Source organism: Manis javanica, chromosome 4 (genome assembly GCF_040802235.1).
Source record: "Manis javanica isolate MJ-LG chromosome 4, MJ_LKY, whole genome shotgun sequence".
NCBI classification, from domain to species: domain Eukaryota; kingdom Metazoa; phylum Chordata; class Mammalia; order Pholidota; family Manidae; genus Manis; species Manis javanica.
Window position 1 is genome coordinate 18191153 of NC_133159.1, and position 18570 is coordinate 18209722.

Below are 18570 nucleotides of genomic sequence, written 5' to 3' on the forward strand. Positions count from 1 at the left end.
CCACATACCCCATTGCAGTCACTGTCCATCAGTGTAGTAAGATCCTATAGAATCACTACTTGTCTTCTCTGTGCTATACTGACTTTCCTGTGCCCCCCCTATATTATGTGTGCTAATTGTAATGCCCCTTTTTCCCATTATCCCTCCATTCCCACCCTTCTTCCCCAGTCCCTTTCCCTTTGGTAACTGTTAGTCCATTCTTGGGTTCTGTGAGTCTGCTGCTGTTTTGTTCCTTCAGTTTTTCTTTGTTCTTATACTCCACAGATGAGTGAAATCGTTTGGTACTTGTCTTCCTCCGCCTGGCTTATTTCACTGAGCATAATACCCTCTAGCTCCCTCCATGTTGTTGCAAATGGTAGGATTTGTTTTCTTCTTATGGCTGAATAGTATTCCATTGTATATATGCACCACATCTTCTTTATCCATTCATCTACTGATGGACACTTAGGTTGCTTCCATGTCTTGGCTATTGTAAATAGTGCTACAATAAACATAGGGGTGCACAAGTCTTTTTGAAACTGGGATCCTACATTCTTAGGGTAAATTCCTAGGAGTGGAATTCCTGGGTCAAATGGTATTTCTATTTTGAGTTTTCTGAGGAACCTCCATACTGCTTTCCACAATGGTTGAACTAATTTACATTCCCACCAGCAGTGTAGGAGGGTTCCCCTTTCTCCACAACCTCGCCAACATTTCTTGTTTGTCTTTTGGATATTGGCTATATTAACTGGTGTGAGGTGATATCTCTTTGTGGTTTTAATTTGCGTTTCTCTGATGATTAGGGATGTGGAGCATCTTTTCATGTGTCTGTTGGCCATCCAAATTTCTTCTTTGGAGAACTGTCTGTTCAGCTCCTCTGCTCATTTTTTTTTTTTTGAGAGGATGCCCAGTCAAGCCAGAACATAATGTATAGCCTTTATTCTCCTCTTTTTATACACACTCAGGAAAGGCAGGCAGGTTAACCAGACATCAAGAAACATGTGCTTGAGTATTGACATACTTTTTTACAAAACAAGCATACTCTGTCCTCAGGATAGATTCTATCTCAGCACACTCAGACTCAACATTTAGGAGTTGTTATTATTCTTAGCAAACTCCCTTATCCCTGACCATTCTTTAACCGTGGTCTCTCAGCTGTCCTCTCTCAGTTCCCTTCAGGTTTCAGCCGTCCCCAACATCTCCCCCTTTTTTCTTTAATAAAACAACCAGCCCAACTCAGACGGGGTCAAGGTATGTGCAAGTCTTAGGTTGTATGGTTGAAGTAAATCCTTACCCGTCATGGAGCTATAGTCCTCTGTCGACCACTCCCTGTCTTAGGTTGGTATTTACAATTCAACCATATCTTACCTGTCATTGGCTACCATACTTGACTTTAGAACTTATGATTTACAAGTGGGGGGGGCTGTCTGCAATTTCAAATGATGCAGGTCTCGTAAGGCTTGTTGGATGAGTTTCCACATGCTGAGAAGGACACAAGGCCCTAGTAACAGCAGTAGAAGACATAAAATGCTTAGAGTTAAGAGAGGTGTGATGGCATGCCAGAAACTATTCAGGGGTTCTTTGAACATGTCTTTTATCTGATTTAATATATCAGATGCAGTTTTGGCTGCAAATAAGATATGATTTAAGTGGTTCTGTGGTAACTGGGGATATAACTCCCCCTTTTTTGTCTTTTCCAATTGAGCTTTAAGGGTGCCATGGGCATGTTTCACAGTGCCTTGGCCTTGTGGATTATATGGTATCCCAGTTTTGTGTGAAATATGCATTACATGGCTGAGATCAAACATGTTGAAAGACAGACATAATTTGAATATATATATAGGTTTTAACAAACTACTAGTTAAATTGCATACACACATTAACAGAATAGGAATACAGATACATAACAAAGGCAGACTTACAATTACTAGTTATATCTAATGAAATTAAGAAAACTAGTTAGATTACTCAGGCATTTGTAAAAACTTATTGACAATATGATGGATATCATCTCATTGATTTTGGGTAGTTTGAGAAAAATCAGACAAGTCGAAACAGCATATTCTTGAAAACTGCTTACATCTTTCATGTTCTCTTAACAGCAGACAGTCTATAGTAAAGCGATTTTGAAGTACCGCAACTTGCACTTCTCTCAGTTCTTGGTTGAGTTCAGATAATATATAAGCAGTCAAATTTGTTGTTTTGCTATATGTGCAGGCCAGCTTAGATATCTCCTTTAGCATTCCAACGACAAGTCCAGGAACCTGCAGGAGGAATGCAGCTGCAACTGCAAGAGCGGCAGGATCTGAAAGTTTCAAGTTTTCTCTGCTCATTTTTTAATTGGATTAATTTGCTCTTTGTTTGTGGAGGTGCATAAGCTCTTTGTATATTTTGGACGTCAACCCCTTATCAGATATGTCATTCATGAATATATTTTCCCATACTGTAGGATGCCTTTTTGTTCTACTGATGGTGTCCTTTGCTGTACAGAAGCTTTTGAGTTTGATATAGTCCCACTTGTTCATTTTTTGCTCTTGTTTCCCTTGCCCGGGGAGATATGTTCATGAAAAAGTTGTTCATGTTTATATTCAAGAGAGTTTTGCCTATGTTTTCTTCTAAGAGTTTTATGGTTTCATGACTCACATTCAGGTCTTTGATCTATTTCGAGTTTACTTTTGTGTATGGAGTTAGATAGACAGTGATCCAGTTTCATTGTCTTACATGTAGCTGTCCAGTTTTGCCAACACCAGTTGTTGAAGAGGCTGTCATTTCCCCATTGTATGTCCATGGCTCCTTCATTGTAAATTAATTGACCATATATGCTTGGATTTATATCTGGGCTCTCTATTCTGTTCCATTGATCTATGGGTCTGTTCTTGTGCCAGTACCAAATTGTCTTGATTACTGTGGCTTTGTAGTAGAGCTTGAAGTTGGGAAGCGAGATCTCCCCTGCTTTATTCTTCCTTCTCAGGATTGCTTTGGCTGTTTGGGGTCTTTTGTGGTTCCATATAAATTTTAGAACTATTTGTTCCAGTTCATTGAAGAATGCTGTTGGTATTTTGATAGGGATTACATTGAATCTATAGATTGCTTTAGGCAGGATGGCCATTTTGACAATATTAGTTCTTCTTATCCAAGAGCATGGGATGAATTTCCATTTATTAGTGTCTTCTTTAATTTATCTTAAGAATGTCTTATTGTTTTCAGGGTATAAGTCTTTCACTTCCTTGGTTAGGTTTATTCCTAGGTATTTTATTCTTTTTGATTTAGTTGTGAATAGAATTGTTTTCCTGAGTTCTCTTTCTGCTAGTTCATCCTTAGTGCATAGGAATGCAACAGATTTCTGTATATTAATTTTGTATCCTGCAACTTTGCTGAATTCAGATATTAGTTCTAGTAGTTTTAGAGTGGATTCTTTAGGGTTTATTTGTCATTAATCTACAATTACATGAAGAATATTATGTTTACTAGGGTCCCCCCTTCACCAAATCCCCCCCACAAACCCCATTACAGTACTGTCCATCAGCATAGTAAGATGCTGTAGAATCACTGCTTATCTTCTCTGTGTTGCACAGCCCTCCCCATGCCCTCCCCACATTATACATGCTAATCGTAATGTCCTCGTTCTTTTTCCCCACCCATATCCCTCCCTTCCCTCCCTTTCTCCCCAGTCCCTTTCTCTTTGGTAACTGTTAGTCCATTCTTAGGTTCTATGATTCTGCTGCTGTTTTGTTCCTTCAGTCTTTCTTTGTTCCTATAGTCTTTGGGTTTGAGGTGAGTCTCTTGTAAGCAGCATAGAGATGAGTCTTGCTTTTTTATCCATTCTGTTATTCTGTGTCTTTTGATTGGTGCATTCAGTCCATTTACATTTAGGGTGATTATTGAAAGATATGTACTTATTGCCATTGCAGGCTTTAGATTCATGGTTTCCAAAGGTTCAAGTTAGCTTCTTTAGTGTCTTACTGTCTAACTTAACTCACTTACTGAGCTATTTTAAACACTGTCTGGTCGTTCTTTATTTTTCTCCCTTCTTATTCCTCCTCCTCCATTCTTTATATGTTGGTTGTTTTATTCTGTGCTCTTTTGTGCTTCCTTTAACTGCTTTTGTGGGTAGTTGATTTTATTTTTTGCCTTTAGTTATTAGTATTTGGTTGGTCTGCTTTCTTTGCTGTGATTTTATTTTCTCTGGTGACATCTATTTAGTCTTAGAGGTGCTCCCATCTAGAGCAGTCCCTCTAAAATACCCTGTAGAGGTGGTTTGTAGGAAGCAAATTCCCTCAATTTTTGCTTGTCTGGGAATTGTTTACTTCCTCCTTCATATTTAAATGATAGTCGTGCTGGATACAGTATTCTTGGTTCAAGGCCCTTCTCTTTCATTGCATTAAATATATCATGCCATTCTCTTCTGGCCTGTAAGGTTTCTGTTGAGAAGTCTGATAGCCTGATGGGTTTTCCTTTGTAGGTGACCTTTTTCCTCTCTCTAGCTGCCTTTAAAACTCTGTCCTTGTCCTTGAACTTTGCCATTTTAATTATTATGTGTCTTGGTGTTATCCTCCTTGGGTCCTTTCTGTTGGGAGTTCTGTACACTTCCATGGTCTAATCGATTATTTCCTCCCCCAGTTTGGGGAAGTTTTCAGCAATTATTTCTTCAAATACTCTTTCTATTCCTTTTTCTCTTCTTCTTCTGGTACCCCTATAATGTGGATATTATTCCTAATGCAGATATCACACAGTTCTCTTAATATTGTTTCATTCCTGGAGATCCTTTTATCTCTCTCTGTGTCAGCTTCTATGTGTTCCTGTTCTCTGGTTTCTATTCCATCAATGGCCTCTTGCATCTTATCCATTCTGTTTATAAATCCTTCCAGAGATTGTTTCATTTCTGTAATCTCCCTCCGGATGTCTGTAATCTCCCTCCAGACTTCATCCCTTAGCTCTTGCATATTTCTCTGCAGCTACATCAGCATGGTTATGAGCTTTATTTTTAATTCTTTTTCAGGAAGACTGGTTAGGTCTATCTCCTTCTCAGGGTTTGCCTCTGTGATCTTGGTCTGTATCAATTTCTTCTGCCTTTTCATGGTGATAGATATATTTGTGGGGAGCTGGCGCATGTGTTGGGTAAGAGAAAGTCCCTTCTTGCCAGTTTATGGCCTTCCTCTCCTGGGAGAACAGCAGCCTCTAGCAGCTTGTACTGGGCAGCTGCATGCAGATGGGGCTTCTGATCTTGCCCGGCCGCTATGGAGTTTATTTAGCTCCGCAGTTGCTGTGGGCGTGGCCTGCCTCAGGCTGCTACTCCAATATGGCGGAGCCATGTTGGGGGAGGAACAGGCGGGAGGCTGTTTATCGCAGTGAGGGGCCTCCAAGCTGTGCTGCGGGGATTCGGGCACCCAGAGTTCCCAGGAATTCACAGCTGCTGGGCTAAGTGTCCCAGGGCACTTCATTTTTCTCTCTTCTTCTGGTACCCCTATAATGCAGATATTGTTCCTTTTGGATTGGTCACACAGTTCTCTTCATATTGTTTCATTCCTGGAGATCCTTTTATCTCTCTCTGTGTTGGAGGGGGAACAAGCGGGCTGTGGGGTCCCTGTCCCTTTAAGACTTTCAAAAAGCACTCGCTTTTCTTTGTCCTGGGTGCACCGGTTGCGGGGACCCACTCACAGGTCTTACTGTCCTGTTTCCCTAGTTTCCAGCACCCATGCATGCACTGTGTCTGCGCTCTGGTGCGGCTGGCTAGGGCTGGGTGTTCAGCAGTCCTGGGCTCCCTCTCCCTCCCCCGCTCCAACTCCTCTCCTCCTGCTGGGAGCTGGGGTGAGGGGTACTCAGGTCCCGCCAGGCTGGGGCTTGTATCTAACCCCCTTCACGAGGCACTGGGTTCTCATGGGTATGGATGTAGTCTGGCTGTTGTCCTGTGTCTTCCGGTCTCTTTTAGGATTAGTTGTATTTGTTGTATTTTCAAAAATATATATGGTTTTGGGAGGAGATTTCCGCTGCTCTACTCACACCGCCATCTTGGTTCTCCCTCTTTAGGGTTTTTTAGGTACAATATCATGTCATCTGCAAACAGGGACAGTTTGACTTCTTCCTTACCAGTCTGGATGCTTTTTATTTCTTTGTGTTGTCTGATTGCTGTGGCTAGGACCTGCAGTACTGTGTTGAATAAAAGCAGGGAGAGTGGGCATCCTTGTCTTGTTTCTGATCTTAGAGGAAAAGCTTTCAGCTTCTCGCTGTTAAGTGTGATATTGGCTGTGGGTTTGTCAATATATGGCCTTTATTATGTTGAGGTAATTGCCCTCTAAACCCATTTTGTTGAGAGGTTTATCATGAATGGATGTTGAATTTTGTCAAATGCTCTTTCAGCTTCTATGGAGATGATCATGTGGTTTTTGTCCTTCTACCATAGAAGTATATATACTTATGAATCCAGCAAAGTTTCAGGATACAAAATTAATACACAGAAATCTGTGGCTTTCCTATACACTAAGGATGAACTAGCAGAAAGAGAAATCAGTAAAACAATTCCATTCACAAGTGCATCAAAAAGAATAAAATACCTAGGAATAAACCTAACCAAGGAAGTGAAAGACCTATACCCTGAAAACTACAAGACACTCTTAAGACAAATTAAAGAGGGCACTAACAAATGGAAACTCATCCCATGCTCTTGGGTAGGAAGAATTAATATTGTCAAAATGGCCATCCTGCCCAAAGCAAACTACAGATTCAGTGCAATGCCTATCAAAATGCCAACAGTATTCTTCAACGAACGGGAACAAATAGTTTTAAAATTCATCTGGAATCACAAAAGACCCTGAATAGCCAAAGCAATCCTGAGAAGGAAGAGTAAAGCTGGGGGAATCTCACTTCCCAACTTTAAGCTCTACTACAAAGCCACAGTAATCAAGACAATTTGGTACTGGCACAAGAACAGACCCATAGACCAGTGGAACAAAATAGAGAGTCCAGATATTAACCCAAACATATATGGTCAATTAATATACGGTAAAGGAGCTATGGCTATACAATGGGGAAATGACAGCCTCTTCAACAGCTGGTGTTGGCAAAATTGGACAGCTACATGTAAGAGAATGAAACTGGATCATTGTCTAACCCCATACACAAAAGTAAATTCGAAATAGATCAAAGACCTGAATGTAAGTCATGAAACCATAGGCAAAAATCTCATGGACATAAACATGAGCGACTTCTTCATGAACATATCTCCCCAGGCAAGGGAAACAAAAGCAAAAATGAACAAGTCGGACTATATCAAGCTGAAAGCTTCTGTACAGCAAAGGACACCATCAGTAGAACAAAAAAGCAGCCTACAGTATGGGAGAATATATTCATAAATGACAGATTTGATAAAAGGTTGACATCTAAAATATACGAAGAGCTTACGCACCTCAACAAACAAAAAGCAAATAATCTAATTAAATGGGCACAGGATCTAAACAGACACTTCTCCAAAGAAGAAACTCAGATGGCCAACAGACACATGAAAAGATTCTCCACATCCCTAATCATCAGAGAAATGCAAATTAAAACCACAATGAGGTATCACCTCACACCAGTTAGGATGGCCAACAGCCAAAAGACAAACAAGAAATGTTGGCGAGGTTGTGGAGAAAGGAGAACCCTCTTACACTGCTGGTGAGAATGTAAATTAGTTGAACCATTGTGGAAAGCATTATGGAGGTTCCTCAGAAAACTCAAAATAGAAATACCATTTGACCCAGGAATTCCACTCCTAGGAATTTACCCTAAGAATGCAGCAGCCCAGTTTGAAAAAGACATATGCACCCATATGTTTATTGTAGCACTATTTACAATAGCCAAGACATGGAAGCAACCTAAGTGTCCATCAGTAGATGAATGGATAAAGAAGATGTGGTACATATACACAATGGAATATTATTCAGCCATAAGAAGAAAACAAATCCTACTATTTGCAACAACATGGATGGAGCTAGAGGGTATTATGCTCAGTGAAATAAGCCAGGCAGAGGAAGACAAGTACCAAATGATTTCACTTATCTGTGGAGTATAAGAATAAAGAAAAACTGAAGGAACAAAACAGCAGCGGACTCACAGAACCCAAGAATGGATTAACAGTTACCAAAGGGAAAGGGACTGGAGAGGATGGGTGGGAAGGGAGGGATAAGGGGGAAGAAGAGGGGTGGGGGGCATTACTATTAGTAGATATAATGTAGGGGGGGAACGGGGAGGGTTGTACAACACAGAGAAGACAAGTAGTGATTCTGTAGCATCTTACTATGCTTATGGACAGTGACTATAATGGGGTATGTGAGGGGGACTTGGTGATGGTGGGAATCTAGTAAACATAATGTTCCTCATGTAATTATAGATTAATGATACCAAAATAAAAAAGAAGTGTATATACTTAAATCATGAGCAAACCTTTAGGGATACAAATCAATATTATAAAACTAGAGAAAGGCAAGGGAATGATAAGCACAAAATTCCAGAAATGGTTACTTTGAAGGACGAAGGGAATGGGGTGGGGAAAAAAAACTCTGGCATATAATTGGGCATGTTTGTATCATTTTATTTTACATTACAATACTTTACATTATTTTATAATTTGAATGTGTACAGTATTTAAAACTTAATTACTTTTACAGTAAGTGCAAATTGCAGAATTTAGCATGTGAATAACAGGATGCTTGTTCTTGTGTACGTACAAGAAAAGGCTTTTTTTGGAAAACAGGCGAATTGTAATGATTACTTATGTTGTATGATTTAAAGTTCCTTTTGTTAAAGGTTTTTCTTTTTTTCCCATTCTCTCTGTCCTGCCGCTCCTCAATTTATAGGAGAGATTTGAAGCACTTTTTTCCATCTATGATGATCAGGTTACATTTCAGTTGTTTAAAAGCTTTAGAAGAGTCAGAATAAATTTCAGCAAACCTGAAACAGCAGCAAGAGCTCGAATAGAACTCCATGAAACGGACTTCAATGGGAAGAAGCTGAAGCTGTATTTTGCGCAGGTACTTTACTGGGCAAAGGACGCTGTTCTCTAAACTTGTTTTCACCATCTAAAAATATTAGTTCTCCATTTTCTGTGTCATTATATCAGGCCTTTGAAATGAACAGGCCCAATCAGCAAACAATATAAAAATATTTTTCCTTTATTTTATAGATAAATATATTTACTAAGCATATTTACCTTCTTTGTTTTGCTTAGACTAATAGCTAAAGGAATTCAATTTTCTGGCAGCTTTTCTCAGCTGGGGTTCTGTGAGGATGAAGCCCTAACATCTTAGGGTCAGTGGATTTACTTTTCTCCTGTGCATCTGAAATGGCATTCATGGTGTAATGCCCTTGGGAGAATTGAGAACCAGTCTCAGGAATCCTCTCTGTGTTGTGATTCATATGCGACACCCATTGAAAGTGGCTGCCTGCCTAAAGGGTGACCGGGGAGGGGATGGCATAGCACTGTACAGACAGGCTGTCTTAGACTTTGAATTTGCAGAGGATCCTGTGGGTTACCAAGAACTGACTATACTTAAACACTCTAATCCTACACTGATGTGACTCTAAGAAACCAGTTTCTTCTCAGAAGGACTGGTGAGATAAAGGCATTCGATCTCTACTCCTGTAATAAGGAGATTTTTTATTTTCGTCAAAGTATTTTTTCTTGGTTGTAGCTTTCAAATTAGAAGAAAGGTTCATTGTCAGGTAAATGAAGGATACCTGGACATTCTTGGTGATGTTGATCGACATGAAGACAGTATAACCTAAACTCTTCAAAAATTGGAATTTCGCGCTTGTTACCATTCATTGTTTGTTCATCTGTTCATCAGTTTCTTTCTTACTCATCTCGTATTTTTTGAGCGGCATGGGTGTGGGCTCCGTGCTGTGCTCAGTGTTCAGTCGTGAACCAGAGACCTAACACAGCCGCTCGGCGAAGTAAACTGTTGAAGAGAAATTTTTAATTTTCTCCAAAGAGATGTAACAGTTAAGTAAGGATGAAAATAAAAAAGTAGCCCAGACCCAGACTGGTTTGAGTGTCTTCCTCCTGCAGGTACAGACATCCAGTGAGACACGTGACAGATCGTACTTACTGCCACCCCAGCCGGCCAAGCAGTTCCTCATCTCCCCTCCAGCCTCTCCTCCCGGCGGGTGGAAACAGGGTGAAGATGCAGTGCCTGTTATAAACTATGATTTACTCCGTGCTGTTTCCAAACTGGGACCAGGTAACAAACTTCTGTCTGCCCTATTTTTCTCCCAAGAAACTTTGTCTTAAAGACCCTAATCAGCAGTCTGGGTGGGTTCCAGCCACCTGGTGGCCCCATGATCAGAGTGGAAGATAAAGTCACACAAGCCCAGGTTCAAATTCTAGCGTTTGACAACCTTGTGATCTTGGGCATGTTACTTAGCTTCACTTTTCTGGGCCTCTGCTGTCTCATCTAAAATAGGGACCATCATAGCTACCCTTCAGTGTGGTTACAAGGATTAAGTGATACATACAGGATAATAAATGCAACCACAGTTTTTACTGCTACACTTTCTACTCATACATGACAGGCCATTAGTGAATATTAGTGAATACTTCTCCTCCAGCCCATCAAAGTGCCAGACAGCCTCTACATTGAAGAGTATTTGAAGGAAGTGGATACATCCCTTCCAAGTTCTTCTTTTTATTGTTTGTTTCTTTCCTTCTCTTTAATTTCTCTAACTTGCTCATCCTTTTAAAATAATATAAGAAATCGGTGCCATTGCTGCTTCAGAAAGTTGTCTATCTACAATAATGGTGTGTCTCTCATGGGGAATACAAGAGGCATTTTGAGGGGAAGTGGCGCAGTGGTGTTTGTAGACATTAAAGCTGTATCACCCCAAGCTCCTGCACTAAGAGATGGCCTGTGCTGCCTGGGACCTTCCAGAGGTCTCCCAGGCAGAAACTGAAACCATTATGAAGCTAAGCAGACTCACTTGTATTATTCACAGAACAGTAAGTACTAGCATTTGCATTTTCACTCCCAAGACCTCAGTACTCCTCACCGGCTAATTTCTTGAAACAGCAAAACTTCCCAAGAACTCTAAAGTGTCAAATCTCTAATGCCAAAACAAGATAAAGTACTCTGACATAGGACTTAATGATTTAAAAACCAGTACTCAGCAACTAAAACAGAAGTAAATCAAGAAGCTTTAAGAGACAAAACACTTCTTTTTGCTGTTTACCCCCGCCAGGAGAGAAATACGAACTTCACGCAGGAACTGAGTCGACACCCAGTGTGGTGGTTCACGTCTGTGAAAGTGAAACTGAAGAGGAAGAAGAAACAAGAAACCCCAAGCAGAAGATTACCCAGACGAGGCGCCCCGAACCTCCGAACACAGCACGGAGGGAGCCCCAGGCCTTCGACTGTGCACTGTGAAGCCTTCAGGTGGGGTTCGGGTCGGGGGCGAGGCGGCTGCCCTGGAGGCTTCAGGAACAGAGCTGCAGACCGCTCCCACAGGTGCACTGCTGCTAAGAGCACAGGTGAGGCCAGGAATGAATGCGTGCAGTGGTTCCCCAAGCCTGCACTGCCGACATGGAAGTATAGAGTAGCGGCTGGTTTTCCCTGTTCAAAAATGTACTAGTACTCTGAACATCACTTTAAATTAAAGAATTAGCGCCCAACATATGGCAACACTTGACCATTTTTAAGCAGTAGCAAATTAGGGAAAAAGCTTCCTGCAGCAATGCTAATTTCCTTGATTCCTTATAGCATGGGGTACCCCGAGTCTAAAACTAGTTTCTTGAATACAGTACCATTTTTATGAATTTAAGAATAGTCTTACAGTTTTAATAATCTACTGTGGGTATTTTTGTAATGGTATAATAGCTTCCAGCCTACCTGCTGATCCAAGGTTATTATTCATAATACATGACTTTTTATTTTGCACAAAAAGGAACCTGACATATAGAATAATTCATAGAAAATCATTTTTCTCGAGGAATTCTTTCTTCAGCTTTGGGGGGGAAAATGTCAAGTTCATTTTGACCCTCAGAATCAAGTGGCACAACCTCCTCCCTGTTACCCTTACTTGGAAGTCAGAGGACAGTGAGGCACAGGCCCCTGTTGGGAATGTGTCATCCCTCCCAGGGAAAGAACTGCTACTTTGGAAGCAGACATATCCCCAGTAACCTTGATTGACTGATGATGACCTCAGGTAGTTACTGTGATCTGCCGTTTGTGACCATGTTCTAGCCCGTCACACATGAAACTGTCTTCAGCCACCAGTTGAGTTAGTCTCTGTTATACATATTTGTGTATGTCTTTCATAGGCTTTACATTGGGAAAGGTAATGGTAAGATTTTCTGAAGACCAAAAAAAAGATTTTCTGAAGGCTGTTTTTTCATTGTCCATTGAAACATTTTTCAGTTTGCTTGGTAAGAAAAGTCACACATTCTTTTGCCATGAATCAGGGGGAGACGGGGGAGGTAGAAATGATGTAGTCAGTCAGACTTGCTTTTTGGTGAACTTTTTTACCCTGGCTTACAGATGACATTTTTCTCCTTAAACAGAATTATTTGTGTTTCAGAGTGTATAGTTGAACCCTCTAAAGCAGAAGCAAGCATCTTTGTTGTCTATTCAGACTTGCAGTTCCTTTTACAGGGTCTCCTAAGAATGCTTTGCTTTGGTCAGGCGGCTCTACTGATTGTCCACTCACTCTGCTGTTTTCTTGTGTAGCAAATGTCTGGAGCTCCCTGGTTTTTATGTGAAGGGGTTACACATAGGAGTTGGGACGATTAAACCAATGTGGCTGCCACTACAAAGAGAAAAAACAACGCAGAATTCAGGTCATGATGTCTGTACATTTTTGGTAACATGTTTTTGTGGTTTAGATGTTCTTATTATGTAGAACTTATTTCTGAGGAATTAAACTATATTGCAAAAGAAGTTTCCTGTATTTTTCTTGCCCTCAAATACTCTAAGATGGTAAAAATTCTTCTATTTGTATATATTTACCACTGCTGGGTCTCATTGTAAATTCGGTTGAAATATGTGATTCCATAAGAAATTTGTTGAATTCAGACCATCATTTGGCTTTTTAACTAATAGCCACTTAATAGAATTTTGCGGGTTTTTAATTTGATCTGGTTATACTACTTTATAATTTCAGAATGGACCCTGTAAGTCAGGAAGTGTATGTATTTTCAACAGTTGGTATCTTTTAATTTCCTTTTAGGTAATATTTCTTCACTATAATTTTCTAAGTGGTCGAAATCCATGTTGATCTATTTAGCTTGGCTTTCATTCTCTACGTTCCAATCAAAGAATATTCTATCCCTAACATATAAAACTTTTTTAAAAAGTCAAGAAGTGCAAATTATCCGAATTTTTCTTATGGTTTTTTTTTAGTGTATTGAATAAGTTGAAGAAAACTTAAGCCAAAATTAAATTTATATTAATTATTATAACCTTTTCTGAGTGGAAAACATTAATGTTTTCATTCTTTCTAGTATAATATTCCCATGAAGTGAACTCTAAAAGAAAAACCACCGCCCATTATTTTTTTAATACTGTGAGATCAGACAGCATCTCAACAGATGTTGCAGTCTCTGTCCTCTTTTGGCTATTTTATATCCAGTTCATGTGACCAGCTTGTAAGGGATGAATCTTGTGTATCTTTTTCTTTAAGTTCCTTTTCGTACATTATCCACATTTTCTTCTTTGTAATTGAATTATAGCTTAGATTTAATTCTGACAGCATAGTAGCCGTGTTTTCTTTAGAAATCATAAATAAATCCAATTATTTAGAGAATTGTGAGGAAAGAAAATGATGCTTTTGCTTTGTGGTAGGAAAAACCATTTGTGAAGGATAAGAAAATGGTAACACTTAATAAGGACAGTTGACAGAACCAGGGATGCACTGGGTCTTAATGTTCTAGGTCCTATGGCCCTACCTACCTGATGGAACCACAAATAAATCCATTTAAAAATAAGTGGCCTAGTGTGAGCGGTATGTACTAGTTTAAGTGTTAAGAGGCAGAAATGGCAAGCACAGTTCCTCGCCTTGGAGAGCTGGAAATCGGGTGGAATGCAGACTAGGCTTTGCACCATCTGCTTCTTCAAAACTTTATACACCAAAACCTATCAGTGGTTAAGAGCCAAATAAAAGCTACTAGGAACTTTTAGGTTCAACATAAAGGTTTAAATAGAACCTGGTGGTTTATGGGATGTTTGAATCAGAGAGGCACCAGGAGACAGAGATTCCAGAGCAGTGCTTGCATTCTTCACAGTCATTTTTGTTCCCCGTTCACATTGATTCCATCTTCTTTAAATGTTGCAAAAGTGAAAAAATTTGATTTTCTCAAAATTCTCAAAGAGCTGAAGGCAACTGAAAATGCTACAGTCTAACCCTTAGGTCTGTCAGATCAGGAAACTGCCACGACGTGTCTTGTTTTGAAGCCCACAGACAGGCAGCCGGGGGCTAGTATTGGCATTCCCACCTCCCGGGCTAGTCTTTTTCTACTTTTTCTTGCACAGGCCTCTTACAGACACTCAGAGTCACTGTATCTCTGTCGTAAGAAAACAAACAAAAAAGGAAGGGAAGAATTATTTTTTCCCTGATGGGATACAGTGAATGAGAAACATATCTGGTGAAGGCAGTGACTTATCACTTTAATTAGTCAATTTGATGTTTCATGCTTTGTGTTTCTGTTACCATGTTTTTGTGGTCTTTTATAGACCAGGCCTTCGTTTGTAACAGGGAAAATCTCAAACATAATTAATGGAGAATGTATGAAATGCTTTGGTGCCTCAGGTTCACTGCTGGCATCTCTTCTCTCCAGAGTACTTCTCACCTGTCATACAGGTACACTCGGTCCGTCTTCCCTTTCCTGCTCACTGTGCCCCTTTTTGCATATCTTCATTTACATCTTTCCATACAAAGGGAAAAAATTACTTACTAGTGTCACAATATAAAGGAACAAAAGACTTGGAGAAATAGTTGCCTCCTACCCAGGGAGGTTAAGTCTATCATCGTAGAAACTCGCTTTTTAAAAAGCTAAATAAATTTAAAGAGTAAGATTTAGGAACCTTGTCCAACAATTTGATAAATATGCATTTGTTGTTTAAACTCCCCTTGGAGTGTGGGTCAGGTCATCTTCGTTAGAATGCTGTTGTTTTCTTTAACCATGAATCAGGAGAAAAATGTTAATAGCTTGGAGAGTGTTTTTATTACCAAATATATAACCAACAAAGCAACTGAAAATGGCAACAACTGCTAGGTTCACTGACCGAAATGATTATAAAAACAGTCATGTGCAAAGTAGAAGTTTCAAGCCAAGGTTAAGAATATGTTGCGCTGAGTCAAAGTGTCTCTATGCATTTAACAAAAGTATAAAGACCTTTAACTAAATGAGATAATGTGGTCGAGCTTATAAACCTACCTTTGCATTTGAAACAAAATCACATCCTGCAAACTCTTTTGCAATTCCCACACAGCTTTGACTGAATGTTCGTTCTTGTCATAATGGAAGATTTATATCTATGCAGATAACGTGTTTTTCTGTACTATTTTCTGTTGAGTCCACAATCTTCCTAACTCAAACTGGGGGCTGAGCAGTAATGGTGGCTAATCCCATTATTGTGCTATACTCTTCCCACAGCTTCTCAGCCCAAAGTGGGGGCCCTAAGGAGCATTGATCTATGTTTCTGCTGTATTGTACATATCCTCCAAGCTTCAGTGTCGTGATCTTGTGTTATATTTGGGGGCATGTTACCTTTCTGATACTGTACACTGTAGTGAATATTCATTGTACTTCAGAAAAGCTGGTCAGTGGTTCATATACACATATCCCGTATTTTTGTGTGCTAGAAGTGACGGTCCATAGTGTATGGCAGTTGTTTTTTTGTCAACATTGGCTATCCTGTCTTGTAAGGACATTTAAACATTCCTTGTCCTGTCAAGGTGACAAAAGCAAAATATGCTTTTTGGGGAATCTTTGTGGTTACGTATAACAAATTTTGTTTTTAAAGCTAATAAAAATGTTCATTTTTTAAAATCAAGCCATTGAATTGAGTTTTTTGTGTATAGTATTTTCAATAAGGTTACTTACCTTTAGGTAATAACACGAAAAAGATAGAAAAGTGACAAATGTCTCTTCCGTTAATTAGATTCCAGTTGAACACTGATGCTGGCTATGCTGGAGTTAAAGGTGGTACCCCACTGCCCACTCTGGAAACAAACTGGTTTGAGTTCTTCACCCTGGTTTACTCTTCAGTTAAAAATGATTCATTCCTGGTAAAGGCTTATTTTCTGTCTTGGTTTAAAAAAAAAAATCTCTGAATGCAAATATTGCAGCTAGAAATGATGGTATAGGTCATCTAGTGCAGTGATTTTTTAAAAATACATACTTACTTTTAAGTCATCAAACTCTGCTTTTTGTTCAAATGCAACCTTTATGGATTACCAGAAAAAAAAAATAGTGAACAGAACTCCTTTTGAAGGGGGTGAGGGAGAAGTGGGCAGTGCCTCTCGGGTCATTGACTTGAAAACGTGCGTGTGGGGCCAGAAGGGGTTGGGGAGTGGAGGCTGTTGAAATGCCTGTGCTCCGAACTGTGTGAGCTCTCAGAATAGGTGGCATTGCCACGTTCACACATCTGGATGGTAGCTGGCCTGGGACTGGAACCTAAATTTCTTTCTTCTGTCCCAGGTCTACCACATACCACTGTGTTACACTGAAGTCTTTAATTTTTCAGAAGAAAACATATTAGGATTCAAAGGTTCTTAAAATGGTCAGTATTTTTGTTTGTTTTAATAAAACAAGCAGAGTAGCTGGGGACAGTTCCACTTTGACAGAGGCTTTTCTGAGCTCTATTCTGTGGGGCCGCCTCCAGGTGGAGCTGGACTTTCAGGTTACTGGGGCCTGGCACTCCTTCCACTCTGCGTTGATTTGTTGGGCATAATGGTCTTAACGTAAGATTTTACTTGAGCTGAGGATTCCTTGGCCAACACAGCAAGTAGGAAAACCACTGCAAATAATGTAAGGATAAAACAATTTTTTAAAATGCAGGATAGAAAATACAAGAACCAAATTTAAGTAATTTACCTCATAAAAGTAGACTGATTTAAAAGTTACATTCAATACTGTGTGTAGTAGAGTCCTGTTATCATCAAAAAACATGTTAAAACAGCAGGACTGAGCAGTAACTCACTGCCTTCACTGAATACATCAGAATATGGTCCTAATCTAGAAGGAGACAGGATTAAAATTCTTATACACGTAAGAAAAATCTCAAATCTTGCCAAACCTTCCCCTTGTCTTCTGAGACATAGAAGGTGTAAATTTGTAGATTAGATATTTAAATATGGTGCTTCAAAGTATGTGTTATTTGGGACAATTTGTGGTTGAAATGTTTGGAATGTAAACGGTTTCTATATTGTAATGCTTCTAGGAACTTATGTATTTGCATGTTTGGAGTCTCCAAGAGGATATACTGTGTTTATCAAATTTAATAAACTATGAGCCCTTTTCCTAGAAGGGTTTCATTGCACTGGTGTTTGAGGAACATTGAAAGAAACGTTCTACTAAAATCTTTAGTTGAGGTCTGATTTAAGGATAGGTTTGTGATTTAAATTCCTTTATTAAGTTCTTTAACGCAAGAATATTACATTAGGGCATGGAAGGAACTTTTCTGGTTTAATCAATTCTGGTTTTAACCAAGTTGTTAAAACTTCAAATCTATAAGAAAGCTCAGCAAAGTTGCCAAATACAAGAATAACTTAGAAAAATCCAGTAGCATTTCCTTACGCCATCAGTGACCACAATTTAAGCAATAAGATAATACTGATAACTGCAACAAAACATTGGTGTAAAACAAACTCTCAAACTCTAATAAGGACATGGATAATTATGTAAGTACATGCTCTTAAGTGGGATTATATTTTAGGTATATCAGATTTTTCTCAAATTATAAATTCAATATAATCTGTCAAAATTCTAGCTGTGTCTTTTATAATAAACTCATTAAACTTATTCTAAAATTGATGGAAGAATAAAGAAAAAAATATTTTAGGCAGTCTTAAAAAGAAAAAAGAGGACTTTTCCTATGAAATATTAAGACAACCTACAAAGTCAAATGAGATTGATGCAAGAATAAACAAACTAAAGAAAACGAATAGAGACAAATCCATGTCTATATGAAAATTGAATCAAGTGCCATCATAAATGGAGAAAGGCTATGCTGTTGAGCAGATAGTGTTGGGGAAACTGACTTGGCTTATGTAGGAAAATAAAAATTGGTTCCCCATCAAACACTACATACAGAAATGGACTCCAGATAGATTAAAGACCAACATACAGAATATAAAATCATGAAGTTAATAGACTGAATTGTAGGAGAATACCATTGTGACCTAGAGGCAAGGGAAGACTTCATAAAACTTTAAAAGCATAGCTGTAAGGTGAATGTAATTTGATTACACTGAAATTAATGATTTAGGTTCAATGAAGAATGCCAAGGACATGTTGACAGACAAGCGGGAGAAGATACTTGCCATCCTAGCATGGGATATATAACTATAACATGCAAGGAAATTTTACAGATCAAAAGGAAAAGCAGCCCAAGAGGAAAATGGGCT

At 39.2% G+C, this 18570-nt stretch overlaps 1 protein-coding gene across 5 annotated transcripts in view; it reads left to right on the plus strand.

Moving 5' to 3' along the window:
* RCAN3 (RCAN family member 3) overlaps positions 1–15995 on the plus strand; it is a 43328-nt gene extending 27333 nt beyond the window's left edge. For 4 of the 5 annotated variants that reach the window (XM_073233418.1, XM_073233417.1, XM_073233415.1 and 1 more), the window contains 3 exons: positions 8811–8984; positions 10022–10193; positions 11188–11574. In XM_073233418.1, the coding sequence (XP_073089519.1) occupies positions 8811–8984; positions 10022–10193; positions 11188–11372 (531 nt within the window). In that variant the 3' untranslated portion in view covers positions 11373–11574. Of the gene's footprint in view, positions 1–8810; positions 8985–10021; positions 10194–11187; positions 11575–12671 lie in introns of those variants that run through there. The other variant, XR_012130066.1, reaches the window with a different exon arrangement.
* Positions 15996–18570: the final 2575 nt, after the last annotated feature.